Here is a 17,006-nt window from a genome sequence, read left to right as displayed (position 1 = left end):
AAAGGTGACTGTTTGCTGGCACGGGGCCGAGAGGCCCAAGGACTTGGCCGTAGCACTGGAGTCCTTAAAACGCTCAAGCCAAAGAGGCGACGGCCATCAAACGGCATGTCCATAACAGCATGTCCATAAGAGTATTTTGGACATCTGCCGAAAAATTGGCGGACCTCAACCAGGCTTGGCGTCGAATCCCCACCGTCGTTGCCATCACTCTGCCCAGTGAGTCCATGGTATCGAGTCCACACCTGATGGAATACCGCGCTGCATCTCGACCCTCCGCAAGGGCTTGAGCGAGTTTAGCCTGGACCCCCTCCGGACATTGTGGCAGCACGTCCGCGACGGTGTCCCACAGAGAGTGGGTGTAACGGCACACAGTGCTGACTGACCGCAACCCCAAACTAATCAAGGAGAACATCTTTTTACCATACTGTTCATACCTCTTGGATTCCCGATCGGGGGGAGCCAACGGGAATGCGGTTTGGGAGTGGGAGGCCTGGATGACCAGGCTCTCGGGGGTGGGGTGGGTGGACAGGAAGCAAGGGTCACCCGAGCAGGGCGGTGGCGCCTGGCCACGTTCCTATCTACAGGCGAACCTGTAGCGGGCTTGGACCAAGTGCCCAGAAGAACGTCCAACAAGGCCTCATTAAATGGCAGCAGAGGCTCAGCCGAGCTTGTCTGCGGTTTAAGGACCTCAGTGAGGAGGTTAGTCCTCACGGCCACAACAGGGGAGCTCAAGATCAAAGGCCATGGCAGCCTGCGTCAGCATCACACTATAGGCAGCCCCCTCCTCTGTAGCCACGGTAGGAAGGCAGAGAAAACCAGTGTCGGGCGAAGTGTCCAGACCACTGGCATCCCCAAGCTCACCTGCCCTGTCCTGAGAAGACTGGCACTCACATGCCAGAGGGTCCTCGGACCCCCTACCAATCCTCCTAGTCACCCATCACCTGGTACTCAGGTGTAAAGGATGGGGCCAGGTCATAGAAATAAAAATCTCCAAGCAGCGCCGCTCCGACTTCGGACCCAAATCGAGGGTGGGATCAGGGATGGTATTGCCCTGGGGCGGCGCCGGAGGCGACACCCTGGGGGCCTGCGCCGGCGAGGTCGTAAGGTCGACCGGCAACGACCCGGATCCGGAACCGGATCCAGCGGGACCCTGCGACGTCGGGATCGAAGTCGCCGACGTTGCCGGGGCCGAAGCACCCAACAGTGCTGGGGCCGAAGCACCCGGCCTGCGTGGGACCCAGTCGGGCCGCGTGGCCCGAAGGCGCCGCGGAACCCAACAGAGGAGTGAGTGACCTCATGGCCATGAAGAACGCCTCAATCTCCTCCGGCATCGCGTTCTGCCCAGGGACCGGCGTGTATGGAGCAGGCCGCGACACCTGCGGCTCGGGCAGAGCCGCAGGGGCGGTGTCGCCCGAACCCCTGGCCGCATCGCGTGAGCATCGGGGGAAGTCAGAAGAGCGATGACGCCTCTTCGACTTCTTGTGCCTCTTACCTGAGGACTTTGAGCCTGGTGACGACTCCCGGAGCTATGATGACTCCGACCCCGCGACCGGTCCCTCGATCTCCTTGCGGACCGGGACCTCGAGCGACACGGGCCGACTACCGGAGCTCGAGTCACTTGCGGGACCGCTCCTGTCTAGCTTTGGACGTCAGGGCCCGGTAGTCAGAGCAGGACTTGTCGTCGTGGTCGGGGTCCAGACAGTGAAGGCACCGGCGATGGGGGTCGGTAACCGACATCAGTTGGTTGCAGTCGATGCAGGGTTTAAACCCGGGCATCCCTACCGGCACCGTCGAGTCAATAGACTTCAAGAAAAATCAAAAAGGTTCGAAAAAGTTTAGTCAAAAATTGACTATGGGTACTACTTTCTCCAGATCGGCGCTTGCTGGCATGGAAAAAAGAAGAACTGACGTCAGCGAGGGCGGCATCCAAGTATTCTGACGACGTCATCACGGCGCCAACGACGCCGACGACGGACGCGGAGGCACAGACAACGCCTATCGACGCGCAAGGGTACTGCTACGCAAAAGTTTCCAAATCCAGTCTGACGCCTGGGGATATTCTAAGGTAAGGAATCTAATACTAACCTGTTTCTTTCAGATAAAAGCGGCAGCAGTGCTAAAGTGAAAGCAGTGCGGCGTCTCACTAGCATCATTTCTCCTCCCTCCCCCTGGGGCCAGTCCGCCAGAACTAACAGGGCTGGTTTGTGTTCCTAGTCCGGCCCTTATCTCAACAATGGCCTCCAGCTAGGTCTGTTGCGGTCTGCCCGTTTTTATAGATTGGTCTGTCCATTCCCATCTGCCTTACCTACCTGTCGGTTCTGTCGCGTCAGTCTCTATATCTCTAATCTATCTGCTTGTCTAGGTCTGTCTGAATCTGTTTCACCTCTTTGTCTCATGTTTGTCTGCATTGTCTTTGTTTAATCTAACTCACCTAGTCACTTTCAACTTTGACTTACAAACATCATTCTGTGTTTCGAAAAATATTTAGAATTTATTTTCCTGTCTGTACTATTTTGAAATTATACTTTATTTAAACAATGGAGTGTTTTACTAGAAATATCAACATCTTTATAAAAAATATATATATTTTTTCACTTTCAAAAATGCCTACACAGTTCCTTCTTTACCTTTTCAAATCTACAACACGTTACATGCAAATTCTAAGTTACGTAATACAACAATGGAGATTTTCTTTCATTTAATCAATTTATATAACATATGGAAACATACTAAACATCCCTAAATGGGGAAACATCCTAAACAACTAAGTTTGATTAACTAGTCACCTAAACCACGAATCCCGAACAACGACTAATCCGTTAACAACGACATCATTTACAACGACTTACTTAAACCACGAAAACCACAGGCACGTCGGGGGAATAGCGTCCTGCGTAGCGTAGCACCTCGATTTAAAAAATGTCTGCACTCTCACACAAGAACGGTCATGCTCATTGCCCCCTGGCATGACTCACTCGGCAACTGGCATGCGTGGCCTGACTATTGCAGGGCTGCAGCCTGCCTTCATCATTAGCATCTCAATTTAATCCATGACTGCACCCCCTAAAACATGATTTATTCGGTCACAGGAATGTGGGCACAGACGATTGAGGGGCTGCAGCCGGACTTCATCCTTCCACGTCGGGGCAATAGCATCCTATTTAGCACCTCAATTTAAAACATGTCTGGTGGGATTAGACGATTGCGGGGCTGCAGCCGGACTTCATCCTTCCAGCTTGGATGCACGTCGGTGGAATAGCATCACAAGAACTGTCATGCTCATTGCCCCCTGGCATGACTCACTCAGCAACTGGCATGCATGTTCTGATTATTGCGGGGCTGCCTGCTTTCATCATCAGAGTTAGCAGCTCAATTTAATCCACGACTGCACCCCCTAAAACATGAATTATTCGGTAACTGGCATGCGGGCACAGACCATTGCGGGGCTGCAGCCAGATTACATTCTTCCAGGTTGGCAGCACATCAGGGGAATAACTTTGTAGGGAATTGTCTGGCATTGGTGCTGGTGGTTCGGTGACTGGGTACAGGGCGTTCGCGAGTCTCTCCCATCCGCGCCTCATAAGAACTGTCATGCTCATTGCCCCCCCCCCCCCCCCCTCCCTCCCTCCCCGCATGACTCACTCGGCAGGCGACCAGGACCGGTGGCAAACGCCTGCTAAGGTCAGTGTTTCCTAGCGTTAATTACTGACTTTATGTACTTCGTTTTTCAAAAATATGACTGTCTATTAGAATATACGCTAATTTAAGGATTATCAACTGACTATTGTTTATTTAAAACATGTTCTATTATTATATATATATATATATTTTTAAATGTCCAAAACATGTGCATTAAAAAGAACATATTGGTGAAAATGGGTAACGAACAATTTAGAAATATTTTGTGGTTTAGGAACTCGTTGTTAGAAATGTAGTTGTTTGGCATTGCTCGATGTTTAGCATTCGTGGTTAAGGAATTCGTGGTTTAGGCAGTAGTTGTTCAATCATACATCCCCCTAAATGACGAGACCTATTGGCTTTCCCAGTGCTTGTTTAGCTTTGGGTGGGCTTAGGGGAGAGCAAGAACACGTTTTCCTGGTGGGGACATACTTGGTGAATAAGATTTGAGGGAGTTTGGGTTTTATTTTAATGTGCAGTATTACATCATTAAAAACCAACAGCACATGACAATACCTCTCAGACAACATAGTGATGTCATTTTTCAGGTGTGCTAGATGCTGAAGCAGAAGGTGTCCCAGAAGAATCCTCTGTAATATTGATCAAGAACGTGCTTGCCTGATGGGCATATGCCTTACTTGAGATTAAACTTTTAGCAGGGTGTTTCAGAAGGTAGGTAGCTGCACAGCCACTCTGTGGCCTATATTACTGGAGTGCTGACATGGTGGGCAAAGCCACACCTTAGGTGTCTTGGCCTACTTGGCCCTAGGATCCATATGGCTCTGCAAGCTCTACTACTCACTTTAAAATGACGTTATATGTCAACATTGATGCCAGCATATTTTTTAAGTACTAGTAAAGGAACATGTTTCCGGATAGTACTGACTTGTATAACCAGCACTTGTTAGCAGTATGGTAAAATAAATTGCGAATGTCTGATCTATGGACAAAAACCCCCAAACTTTAAATTCCATAATACGGTATTTTCTCACTTTAACGCTTTTTTGCTTTTGCATTTCTCACCTCCCCCCTCAGTGGGACTTCATTTTAGGGGTTCGAAGGGGCCACCTGGCAGTATATAGCATTATACAAAAAACTTTTTTTTTCAATGCAATACTGGGAATCTGTTAAAACCATGATGAGAGGTCTCAAAACGGTGTTCGCAATTCTGTTCAGTTTTACGTTCCATGTGTTCATTCAGAGAATTCAAATGAGCAGCCATCAAGAACCTTGCATACTCAATTCGCCGTAAAAACCCAACAAGAAGCATAGAACTTTGCGTTTCTTGGGGACAAACTGTGACTTCAATAGCACTGGTAGACTCTGGCTTGCTTCTGTATCAACTTTAAATGTTAAATTGCCCAATGAGAACCGATATTTGGGAGGGCGGAAATTGTTAGCGAATCTGAAAAAAAGGAAGGAGCCTCTGCAGGAGCAACAAGCCTATGTGATTTTTATTAACAATGTATTAAAAAACAAATGCCCACCTCTTACCGTCTAGCAAGCAGGTTTGGTTAGAGATTAATGCAGGGACTTATAAGAACAGACTACTGTACCCTTTACACCCTTGGCAGGTCATCCATCAACTCTGAGTGGATATCTTGCCCCTATCAACCTACTCAGATCAAAGACCATGCCCCATCAACCCAGCGGTGGCCTGCCTGCCGAACCTAGAGATCACCACCTAGTGTGTGGATCTCTGAACCTTACATGCTTCCGATGACACAGCTGGAGCAGATTCAGGTAAAAAGCTAAAGGTACAGCGCTGCCGATTTAGTTTTTTTTCCTGAAAGAACCACAATGAGGATGGATTTCTGAAAAACTTTTTTTTTAAATGAAACCCAATGACAGAGCAGAGGTGGGGGTGTTTGTTCAGAAAAGCTGCTCTACATCGGAAAGGCTTCCCCCTGCTGAACAGCCAGTAGTCCTCTGGTGGACGGGCCTCCAGCTAAAGGTTTCCAGCGGCAGAGGTAGCGGAGGCTCCAGCACTGCAAACAAACCATGGTTGGGCATCTGCAAATGTGTTTCTAGATGCCCATCATCCACCAGTCCCTAAATGAGGACCTAAATATTCACCGGGCCAACAGTTAGAGGCTTTCGTTGCACTAGGGCAAAAAGAGCTCCCAGTAACAATCTAGGTTTTGTGTGTTTGAAACGGATACTGCATCCAAGAAACCTACTTTTAAATGCACAGTCCACATAATATAACCTTATAGCCCGCTGCAGAGGGCTATGCCGTTTGTTAAAGGCCCTGAATCAGAGTCATAGGCTTGAGCCTCAAGGTATAACTTGGGTTCAGGGCCTTTAACAAGGGTGAAGGCATTTAACAACTGGTATAGCCCGAGGCAGAAGGGCTATAAGGATATTAGAAAATTTCACCCACTTAGGGTAGAATGTTCTAAATTTTAAAGGGAGGAACAGGAAGACACCATTGTAATGTTGTAGCTCCAGGCTCAAATCAGCCAATATAAGCCTGGAGCCAGTCCATTGTCTTCAACAGAGCTCCCAACATTCAAATGTTCTAATCCAATTTATCCCATGGCCCTAGGAGTGCAATCATGTACTCCACATGTGTATTTATTTATATAGTTTTATATAGCCTGGACTTGACCCTAGTAGGGTATCAGAGAGCTTTACAATTGGTCAGGCAAGAAATGGACTATTATATGCGCCTCCTGCTCACACCCCCATTCCACGGTACAATGCTCTGGAGCGCAGGCAGTGCCACAAACAATACTGTCCTCCATTCTTACCTTTCATCCTACTTCTAGTTCTTGGCTTTTTTCGAGTATAATCAGCAGATTTTAAGAATGTTTTCTTTTGTTCCGAAACCCAACTCATTTCACTACCGTGGCTTGCCGAGTCATAGTTGGTGTCAGAAAAAAGATGATCTCGATAGTTGCTTGGCTAACAAAAAAAAGAGAAAAACACAGAATTAACATATTAACCTTTGCCAAACCCTAATTCTCTTCGACGTATACCGACCCAGTGCTTGAAATAAACAGTGAGCTGCAATGTAAGCCATCTCTGCATATGTAACATCTTTGTTACAGCAGCGTAATCTTTCACAATTCCTGAATTTCGTGTTGTGTGAAATGTAGAAAGCTTTCACCATTTCCCACAATGCCACATTTTGTTCTGAAGGAGGCTGGTTTGTGTTGAAAACGTCTAAGATTTTTTTCTTTCACCCAATCTCCAATTGGTATCACACATTGCTTTCTTGTGGGAGGTATAACCTCATACAGAAAAATCACTCGAGATACCATCAAAATGTATTTTGCAAAGTTCTGCACTTTCGCTAGAAAAGTTTACGCAAATTTCACACACTATGTTAATTATATTATAGGAGACAACCTATGCCCGACCATTGCATAAAACGCCACCACTTTTAATCGTGTCAGTGAGTTTCATATTATCTGGGGGCATCCCTAGCATTTGTACTCAATTCCTCGCTCTATCACACGAGGTAATCTTTTAATGATTGAGCCCACCCCAACACATGGATGAGACCCTATGATGAAGTATGCCACAACATAGTAGGTGAGGCTCTTCCTTAAAGTTAGGCGTTATCCGAAGCAAAGCGACAGTACTTTCACTTGCCCTTCAATTAACATATAGAAGGATGTGAAAGTGGTCTCCTTCATCTCCCTCACCTTTAGTGGTTTGCGGTTACTAAGCAGCATATAGTTGGGGGAGAATGGTTTTTCATTTTTTCCTCACCAATAACTCCTTAAACTAATTCAGGGTGTCTAAGACGACCAAGCAAATGGGTTATCGTATTCTGACAAGAAAGCAATGTTCATCCTCTGCACCACCACTCCTGGGAGATTTGAATATTTCGCAAGCATTAACACAGGTGGAAGGTTTCCCTTCAGATCGAAAGAAAATACAAGTCAAAACACTACTCCAAATTGTCATGACACCTGAATTTGAAAGAACCCATGCAGCCTCCAGGGCCTCATCGTTACCAACAATGAAAACAAGTTACTTACCTGTAACTTTGGTTCCCCAGTATTGGTAACTTTCATAGATTCCCATGCTTTGTATTATTCCCCATTGTCGGAATGGGAGCCTCGGTAGTATCACAGCCATAGAAACAAAAGAGAAAAAAATAGGCCTAGGCCTCATCTCATTTTGTATCCTATCACTCTCTTTGTGTAAAAGAGACCAACATTTTGCCAGGATCAATCAGAGCAGCCTCACCCCATAGACCCTTCCTGAGAGAGCTCAGAGCCTCAGATTTTCGTAGCCGTTGTGCAAACCGCCACTAACTCTGTAAAAAGACCGAGCTTTCCCAGGGGAGGAGGGTGGGCGCATGGTAATCTATGAAAGTTACCAATACTGGGGAACCAAAGTTACAGGTAAGTAACTTGTTTTCTTGCCCCAGTATTAGAACTTTCATAGATTCCCATGCTTTGTATCAGAGTAGCTAGCAGTAAATTACCAAGACACATTTTGTAGATACATGGTATCACATAACCACATAGCAATACTTATAGCATAACAAAAACAAGAAACAAAATGTGCTCACCAGGAAGGAGGGACTGTAGGGAAAGCTCACCTCTCAATGAAAAAGATTCTTCAGAACTGCTTGACCAACAGCCCCGTCGCCTCGTCCTGCAGATTCCAGCCAGTAGTGTTTCGTGAAGGTATGAGTACTGCTCCACGTCCTGCATATGTCCTTAATGGTGACTCCAGAGATAAGAGCCACAGACGATGCCACAGACCTTGTGGAATGTGCACAGACCTTTCTGTCCAGTGGCTTGCCCGCCTCGTGATTGTAGAATTGAATCGCACTTGAGATCCAGCGGGAAATGCCACTCTTCGCAAAGGAAACCCCTTCCGTGGTGCGCTGTAGGACACAAATAATTGGGATGATTTTCGAAAGGGTCGTGTGCATTCTAAGTAGAATTTCAAGCATCTTTGAACGTCCAAAGAATGTAATGTGCGTTCCGCAGGCGTAGAAGGGGGCGGAAAGAAAGACTTTAAAATCAAAGGTTCATTCAAGTGGAACTCAGACAGCACCTTCGGAAAAATTTTCGGATTGGTGCGAAGAATAAGCACATCCTTTTTGAATTGAAGGAATGGATGCACTATGGATAGGGCTTAAAGCTCACTAACTCTTCTCGCTGATGTTAGAGCTAAGAGGAGGGCAAGTTTCCAAGACAGGAATTTCAAGTCCGCCTTGTGCACCGGCTCAAACGGAGCTTTCATGAGTTGAGCCAGGTCAAGATTGAGCTGCCAAACTGGCGGATGATGGCGAACACGAGGATACATCTGAAACAAGCCTTTCAAGAATTGTTTAACAATCCTAGAGGACCATAAGGACGGTCCTGAAGAACTGCGCCGAAACCTCGATATGGCTGCAAGATGTACCTTCACAGATGAATGCGCCACCCCAGACTTAGCCTATGATAGTATATATGGCAAAAGTTGATGAGGCAGAGATTTTTAAGGATGAAGACCTTGTCTTTGACACCACAGGCAGAACCTCTTCCATTTCGCCTTGTAAGTTTTATTAGTGCTTGGTGCCCGAGCCTGGGATAACACTTCTCTACACTCCTTGGGGAGATTCAGATGACAGAACTCTCTGTGTTCAGGAGCCACGCTGTCAAGTGCAGCGATTTCTGATCCGGATGAAACACCTGCCCCTGATTCCTCAATAATAGGGATGGAATTGGTCTCAAGCGAATTGGATGATCCTGGGAGAGAAGGAGTTCTGTGTACCAGAATTGCCGGGGCCATGCCGGTGCAATGAAAATCATCTTGCAAGCTTCCGCCTTCATCTTCCTGAGTACTCGTGGGATGAGGGGAATTGGCGGAAAAGCGTAAAAGAACGCGCCGTACCAGGCAATCGAAAGAGCTCCCAGAGATCCCTGATGGTGAACTTTGCTTGCGTAGAACCGGCATTTGGCGTTCACCGGAGAGGCAAAGAGGTCGATGGTCGGTATCCCCCAGACCGAGAACACATTCTCCAGAATGGACTGATTCAATTACCATTCGTGATTCACCTCTGTCTGGCGACTCAGGGCATCCGCCGTGACATTGAGAGAACCTGCCAGGTGTTCGGCCTTCAAATTGATCCCCTACAGAATCGCAGAATCCCAGATTCTCTGAGCCTCTTTGGACAGAGTTTGTGACTTCGTTCCTCCTTGCTTGTTGATGTAGTGCATGGCCGTCGTATTGTCCGTCCGGACCAGCACTGTTTGATTTTGAACTCTGGGAAGGAAAGCCTGCAAAGCCAACCAAATGGCCATTAGCTCAAAAAAATGTATATGGCACTGGCGCTGGTCTGGACTCCAGAGTCCGCTGACTTGAAGCTCTCGGAGCACTGCTCCCCAGCCTTCCAAAGAGGTATCTGTAGTCCTAATCAGGGGGGATGGTGAAATCCTGAATGTCAGACCTTCCGCGATATTGTCTTTTACTAGCCACCACTCACATGCTGTTCTCATTTGTGGCGTCACAAACACCTTGTCGTTGAATAATCCGTCTGCCTGGCACCATTGCTTGTCTAGCTCTTCTTGCAGAGGACGCATTTGCAACCGGCAATGCGGTATTAATGGTATGCAGGATGACATCGACCCGAGCAGGGACTTGTATTGTCGGACTGAAAGGCATTTCTTGTTGAGCACCTGGCGAGCCAAGACGATCAACTTTTCTTGACGTTCCTCCGAAGGACGAGCTGTGCATTGTGTCGTGTCCAAAATGGCCCCAAGGAACCTTGTGGATCTTGAGGACTGCAGAACTGACTTGTGTTTGTTTAGCTGAAGGCCCAGGTGATTGAACAACTGGATGCAAGTTGTAACGACTTGAGAAGTTTCCTTGAAAGATGGAGCCTTGACGAGCCAGTCGTCCAAGTAAGGGAAAACTTCCATGGATTGTTTTCGTAGAAATGCTGCTACTGGTGCTAACACTTTGGTGAAGACCCGTGGTGTAGACCGAAGGCCAAACGGAAGCACCTTGAATTGGAAATGGCTCTTGCCCACTGTAAAGCGTAGATATTGTCTGTGAGCTGGGTGTATCGGTATGGGGAAATACGCATCTTCGAAATCCAGAGACGCCAAAAAATCACCTGGGTTAAAAAGAGGAAGAATATCTTGAAGAGTGACCATCCTGAAAGAGAGTTTGATAAGATAAGTGTTGAGCTCTCGTAGGTCTAGTATGGGATGCCAAGTCTCTGCTGTCTTCCGAACCAGGAAGAACCTGGAATAAAAACCTCTGCGGTACCGGTTCTATTGCCCCCTTGATGAACAATTGGTGGGCTTCGAGGTGGAGCAGACTCAGATGTTTTGTGCGGTTGGCGCCCGGATCTCTTGTTGGAGGAAGATCTTGGAATTCCAACGTATGGCCACTCTGAACAATATTCAGGACCCACTGGTCCGATGTTATACACTTCCAGCTGTTCAGACAAAAGGATATCCTGCCCCCCACTCATGTTACTGGGAGGGAAGGAACAGTAGGTAGAGCCAGGAGGCCGCTTTTGCCTCTTGGCATTCTCGCGTCCTTGGCGGTTCTGACGCCCTCACTGAGGCTGGCGGGAGAAAGACGCCGATTGTCCCTGCCGTTGATTTGAATATTGAGTCTTGGAAGACTGTGAAGACTGTGAGGAATATCTCTGCTCGGTGTTTCCTCTATAAGAAGAGAAGCCTCTGCCTCGCGCACCTCTAAATGGGACCTTACGATAGTTCAGTGATCCCAATGACTTCGCCGTGTCCGTATCTTTCTTTATACTTTGCAGGGCATCATCAACATGTTTACCAAAAAGCATCTCCCTATCAAATGGCGAAACCAGGTGGCTCTCAGCCAGCCCTGACGACGTAATACTGCTGACCCTGCTAAGGCACGAAAAGCCGTGGAAGCAATATCCATAGCACAGTCGATTACTTCGGAGGAAGACTTTTCTCCCTCTATAAGGACTCTCCTGGCCTCTTCCTTCGCGGAGTCCAGCAGTTGTTCCACAAATGGCTTCATGTCACACCACATCTGGCGATCGTATCTGCCTAGACTGGCGAGAGCATTTGCTGCTCGAACAAGCAAGCTGGCCATGGAAGAAAACCTCTTTCCCACGTTATCCAGGCGTCTACCGTCCTTGTCCGGTGGCGTAGTTAAAGGCGTTGATGGGTTTTTGGATTTGCTTTGAGAAGCCTGGGAGATCACCAAATCAGGCTTCGGCTGACCAATAATACAAGCTGGACTGCCCTCTGGAGCCTTATATTTCTTTTCCAGCCTAGGAAGAACCGGGATAACAGTGGCTGAATTTTGCATGATTTTTATCCCTTCATCCCACACATGCTTTATTATGGGAATGGATTTGACTGATTTTTTGTATTGTTCTTTGAAGTCATACAGGAAACATTCAGACTCTTCCCTTCTAATTGGTAGTCCAAACCTCTTTGACGCTCTCTCCATGAGGTTATGGAATACCCCTATATCGACTGGAGGGGAAACATAAGTATCTCGACCAGTGGCGTCTGGATCTTGTAGTCCACTGTCACCGGGATCCAAGTCTGGGTCCTGCAATGGATCAGTCAAAGGAACCACCTGTACATCATCAGAAGAGGAATCTTGCTGAAGGATATTGGCAGGCTCGGGATCCGATGTCCGGGAAAGGACCATTGGTATGACCACTGGCGTGAGAGGTACCACTTGCGAAGGAGGCTGCATGACCACTGGTTGCGTTTGCGGCAACACCTGAGGCTGAGGTTGCGCAGGCTGCAATAAAGGTCCAAAAGAAACCTGGTTCTATAGTCCTGCAGCATCATCTGTAGATCAGAGATTAGAGAGGCTGGCATGGCCACCATGTCCTGTCCTAAACCAGGTGGACGTCGCTCCTGAGGAACATAGCGATGCACCTCTTGATCATATGCATGCTCATAATATTCCTCTATGTCAGTCTCTTGCAATTTGACATGTAAATCTGAGGGACTGTAGGTATCACCATATTAGCCTCCATCCTCCTCTTCCTCATCCGACTCGTTATCCAGAAGCAGTGTAGGTGGAAGCTTTGAAACCCGTCTTGGAGACGTCATTTCAGGTGTAATCTTCAGCTTTTGAATAGGAAATGGCAGTTTTTGACCCGTCGACGGAGCCGTCGTCGACGGTGCGGCAGTCGAAGACTCTATCGTCGATGGAATCGTTGACGGTACAGTGGACCTAGTCGACGGAGCCTTGGACGTCGACAACGGTATTATCGTCGACGGTTTTGTCGCCGTACTCGTAGTCATCACCATAAGCGTCAAAGTCGTTGTTGTCGTTGACGTAGTCTTCGTCGACGACGAGGCCGTCGACAGCACCTTCCCGGAGATCTTCATCATCGTCGACTAGGAAGAAGTCATCGTCGACGAACCTGGTACCTTAAACGACTATGAAGTCGTCGACCTCGAAACTGCCACCGATGACTATCCCGTCGACGGGGCCAAGGAAACAGCAGGAAGTTTCATAGAAGCACTCGTCGTCGACTTACCTGATGTTTTTGTCGTCGACGGACGCTGTTTTCTCTCAGGAACGGTCCCTGGATTGACTGTAGAATATTTTTCACCAGTCTGTTCCTTTTTGGACGGAGAAGTGATAGAAACCTCCTTTTAGTCCTTAGTGGCTGTAACCAATCGAGGAGCCTGTCCCTGCCTCTCCCTCTCCTTTTCACTTCCGTGAGGAGATTTAATGGGCTTAGCCCTCTCAGACCTGTCAGAGATCTTATGAGGGGCCTTGATAGGGGGCTCGGCTGAAGAAGAAGGAAGAGACCTACCCCTCTTCTTGGATCTGTGAGAGGAAGCCATAGATGTTGAATCCTCTTCATCTGATGAGAGCACCTCCTTCCGAGTCTTCATTTTCTGAAGCCAGGTCAATAGCCGTCTCTCTCTGTTCCGAAGCGTTTTTGTAGAGCAGGTCCTACAAATCTTGCAGTCAGTGGCCTTGTGGTCCGGGTATAAGCAATATATACAGTTTTCATGCTTATCCTCCACAAAAAGTCGTTTTTTCCCACAAGAGGCACAGGACCTGAATAAGGCCTTCTCCTCCTTGTCAGACATGTCTTGATTGTAGTAGAAAAGTTTAAGAAATAACTAGTAAGAATGAGAAAACTGAGCAGAGCTCAGTGGAGACTCCCTAGCACAACGTGCGGTTGAAAAATCTGAGGCTCTGAGCTCTCTCAGGAAGGTTCTATGGGGTGAAGCTGCTCTGATTGGTCCTGGCAAAATGTTGGTCTCTTTTACACAAAGAGAGTGATAGGATACAAAATGAGATGAGGCCTAGGCCTATTTTTTTCTCTTTTGTTTCTATGGTTGTGATACTACCGAGGCTCCCATTCCGACGACGGGGAATGATACAAAGCATGGGAATCTATGAAAGTTCCAATACTGGGGCAACCCTGGAACTTCCTAGAGGATCTACTCTTTCAAAAGGACGGTGGCTTGATAACGTGGACATGCACGTACCACTAGTCGATTCTTATTCCGGTCATCTCTCAATAAGGAAATCACAGACTTCAATGAGTTCTTAATACTGTCAATCATCAAAAAATCTCAGAAATAAAAACAATTGTATGAGAAACATTATGTATATCCACTGGATCACTAAATCTACCCCAATAAGAATAAAATAATTATTCCAAACAAGGAAACTAGACTTCTTGATCTGATGGCTGGAGCAGCAGAGTTGAATTCTTTAACCGCCCTGACAGTACTGACCCTCTCTCTCCCTCCCTCCCTCCCTCCCAGAAATGTTGCAACTTATTTAATGCCTTTTTCATCAACATGAATAAAACCATAAAATACAATATGCCGGTCAGTAAGAACACACATTACGTCAAACCTGAGGATAGGAACCCCACCATTCTAGCTACCTTCCCCCCATTAGCAATGAACTCCTCATTGAACTCCTGTCCAAGGAAAATTCAGGCTCACCAAAAGATCCTTGTCCTCCAAGGTTCTTAAAATAGCTTTTTCTAGTATCCTGGATCTTGCTTGGTCTCTTGTGACTCCTCCCTTTCTCAAGTATGTGTACCTAGCTCCTTCAAAGATGCTGTGGTCATCGCACTGCATAAGAAGTTTGGTGAGGATCCTTTCTTGCTGAAAAGCTATCAGATGATATCTCTACTGCTGGCAAAACTGTGGCACAGTATAATCTCCTGGTGGACCAAGTCGAAGCTGGGGGATTCTGCTGCTCTGCACCAGACTGGATCAAATCATTCTTGAAGCAACAATCCAGTCAGCATGGCTTACCCCTAAGCAACAGGAGCTCACATAGACTCTAGAGTAGCTCAAGGTTCCTCCCTTTTATCACATCTTTTCAATATGTAGATCCACCCCCACATCCAGGTGCTTAAAAACAAACTGCACAATCTACAATTACGCAAATGACCTGCAGGTACTGTTATGTGGCGTTTTAGGCTCCGAGTGAATTTTCCCGATGTATGCCCTTATATAGGTACAATTCACATTGCCCTAAAATAGGCATAGAAATCATACCCTTATTTAGGCATAGCGCATGCTACCCAAATACAGGCATGGATACTTCCACCCGTACCACACGTCGCAACGATTTCTTGGAAAATCCGCTTAAGCAGTCAGGGGACTTCCCCTTGCTTCAATATTGAATTCCCCAAGAACTCAGTTAGTTTTACAATGAACAACTATTCCCAAGGGGTTCATTATGATGTTCTTATGCCCAACATTACGTCAAACTATGGCATTCCTAAACACCTTCAAGGTATAAATATACCTTCACTTGCTATAGCAAACTACGGTGGTTCGGAGCAGTTCAACTATCTACTTGTCCGACGCAGCTCTGTACAGCAAGTGCCGAAGGAAGCCGACTCTCCAGCTGACACACTAATCAAGAGGCTGCCTTTACCCTGCTGAGAATCCAGCTCCAGTGTTTCTGGCTCCCCTTGCGGGGTGTTGGGAAATTGAGTCCCGAGACTGAGATACCAGGCCTCTTTCATTATAACTAAGGTATGGAGAACCTAGAGAAACCTTTGGTAGATTCCTTGACAAAGAAAACTAAAACCTATGCTACACAATACTTACTTCTTCCCGCGTACTAGACTTAGGTTAGGTACATTGGGGTAGGCGTATTTTAGAAGCACCAGTTGAGTATTTTAGTCTGTGTATTTATGTATGTATTTTTATATGACTTAGAAACCATACAATGCTTTTACAGTATTATTTGATAATACTATTCTTTGCAGTCTGCATAACGATTGTAGCAGTTCACTTCTCTTGCATGAGAAAGAACACTCTACAATAAACCCTTTTTATTGAAAACTCCTGTCTCTCTATTTCTCTGCAACTCTGTAGAAACAAAGCATGCACGAATGACTGAGTGAAATACTTATCTATTGTTTCCGCAACTCAGAGATATATTCTTATTCTTGGGAAACAAAGTTGTCATGTTTATGCAGCTGTCAGAAACTAATACCTTCTTGTATATTCGAGAAAGTTTCTAGTGACCTCTGAGTTAGCTGGCACACTCACAATTAAGTTTAGCATATTCAATAGAGACCTAGTTGACCTCAGTCCTACGTCTAAACTATAGAATATATTATTCCAATGCGCAGAGTCTATTGGGAACATAGGAACTACACTACATGGCGCCCAACGTTTGGTAAGTTACTAATTTAACGCTAGATACTAAAGTAACTCAGTCTTGCTTTTCTCAGAGACCCCTTTTTCCCATAAAATACTCCAATAACGCCTGGAGTGGGTAAAAGGATAATATCCGCCATAACTGAGTAGGAAGAAAAAGCTATGTATTAGTTTTTGGTTTGTTCAACGTTAAAGGATACAGTGTTCCAAAATATTGTGCACCTTATCTTTGTTTCCTTGAAACTTGCTCTGCAAATTTTCAGCCAACAAAATGACGGAAAACGAGGACAACAACTCAAATGGAGCTGCAACAGATGCAGCCATACGAGTTTTAAACTTCACAGGTCTCCAAGAGACCGACGATGATGCTATAATCATCCCAGAAAATTTAAGAAAAGCCATCACTATAAAACTTAGAAGAAATGGCCTATCAGCAAGAGGTGGTAAGGTACTTTGTGTGATAGAGGCACATGAATATCATCAGACAGAGGTATTCTATTCGTGGATTATATTCACTGAAGCAAATCCAGTAACTAAGGTGTTTCACTTCTATAAAGAATATGAACCTCCAACGGAATACATTCCTTTCAAGGATATTGAAATTCCACTAACTTACCAAGAGCATGCGCTCAGGTTTGTAAAAAAATCTTTTTATTAACAAATTACAAAGAAAAGCATCAGGTGACAATAGCATTTCTTGCGGTTTCATAAGTGCATATCCATATATTCAAATAGTAAATTCAA

General features: G+C 46.3%; 1 protein-coding gene across 1 annotated transcript in view; it reads right to left on the bottom strand.

Moving 5' to 3' along the window:
* SYCP2L (synaptonemal complex protein 2 like) overlaps window positions 1–17,006 on the bottom strand; it is a 1,791,741-nt gene that overhangs the window by 568,253 nt on the left and 1,206,482 nt on the right. Inside the window, exon 28 of the mRNA XM_086966882.1 lies at window positions 6,432–6,585. Within this exon, the coding sequence (XP_086823008.1) occupies window positions 6,432–6,585 (154 nt within the window). The remainder of the gene's footprint in view (window positions 1–6,431; window positions 6,586–17,006) is intronic.

The sequence above is a fragment of the Lissotriton vulgaris genome, chromosome 4_1, assembly GCF_964263255.1.
Source record: "Lissotriton vulgaris chromosome 4_1, aLisVul1.2, whole genome shotgun sequence".
Classification (NCBI taxonomy): Eukaryota; Metazoa; Chordata; class Amphibia; order Caudata; family Salamandridae; genus Lissotriton; species Lissotriton vulgaris.
The sequence above is the reverse complement of the archived record's forward strand: the minus strand, read 5'-3'. Positions and strand labels throughout refer to the sequence as shown.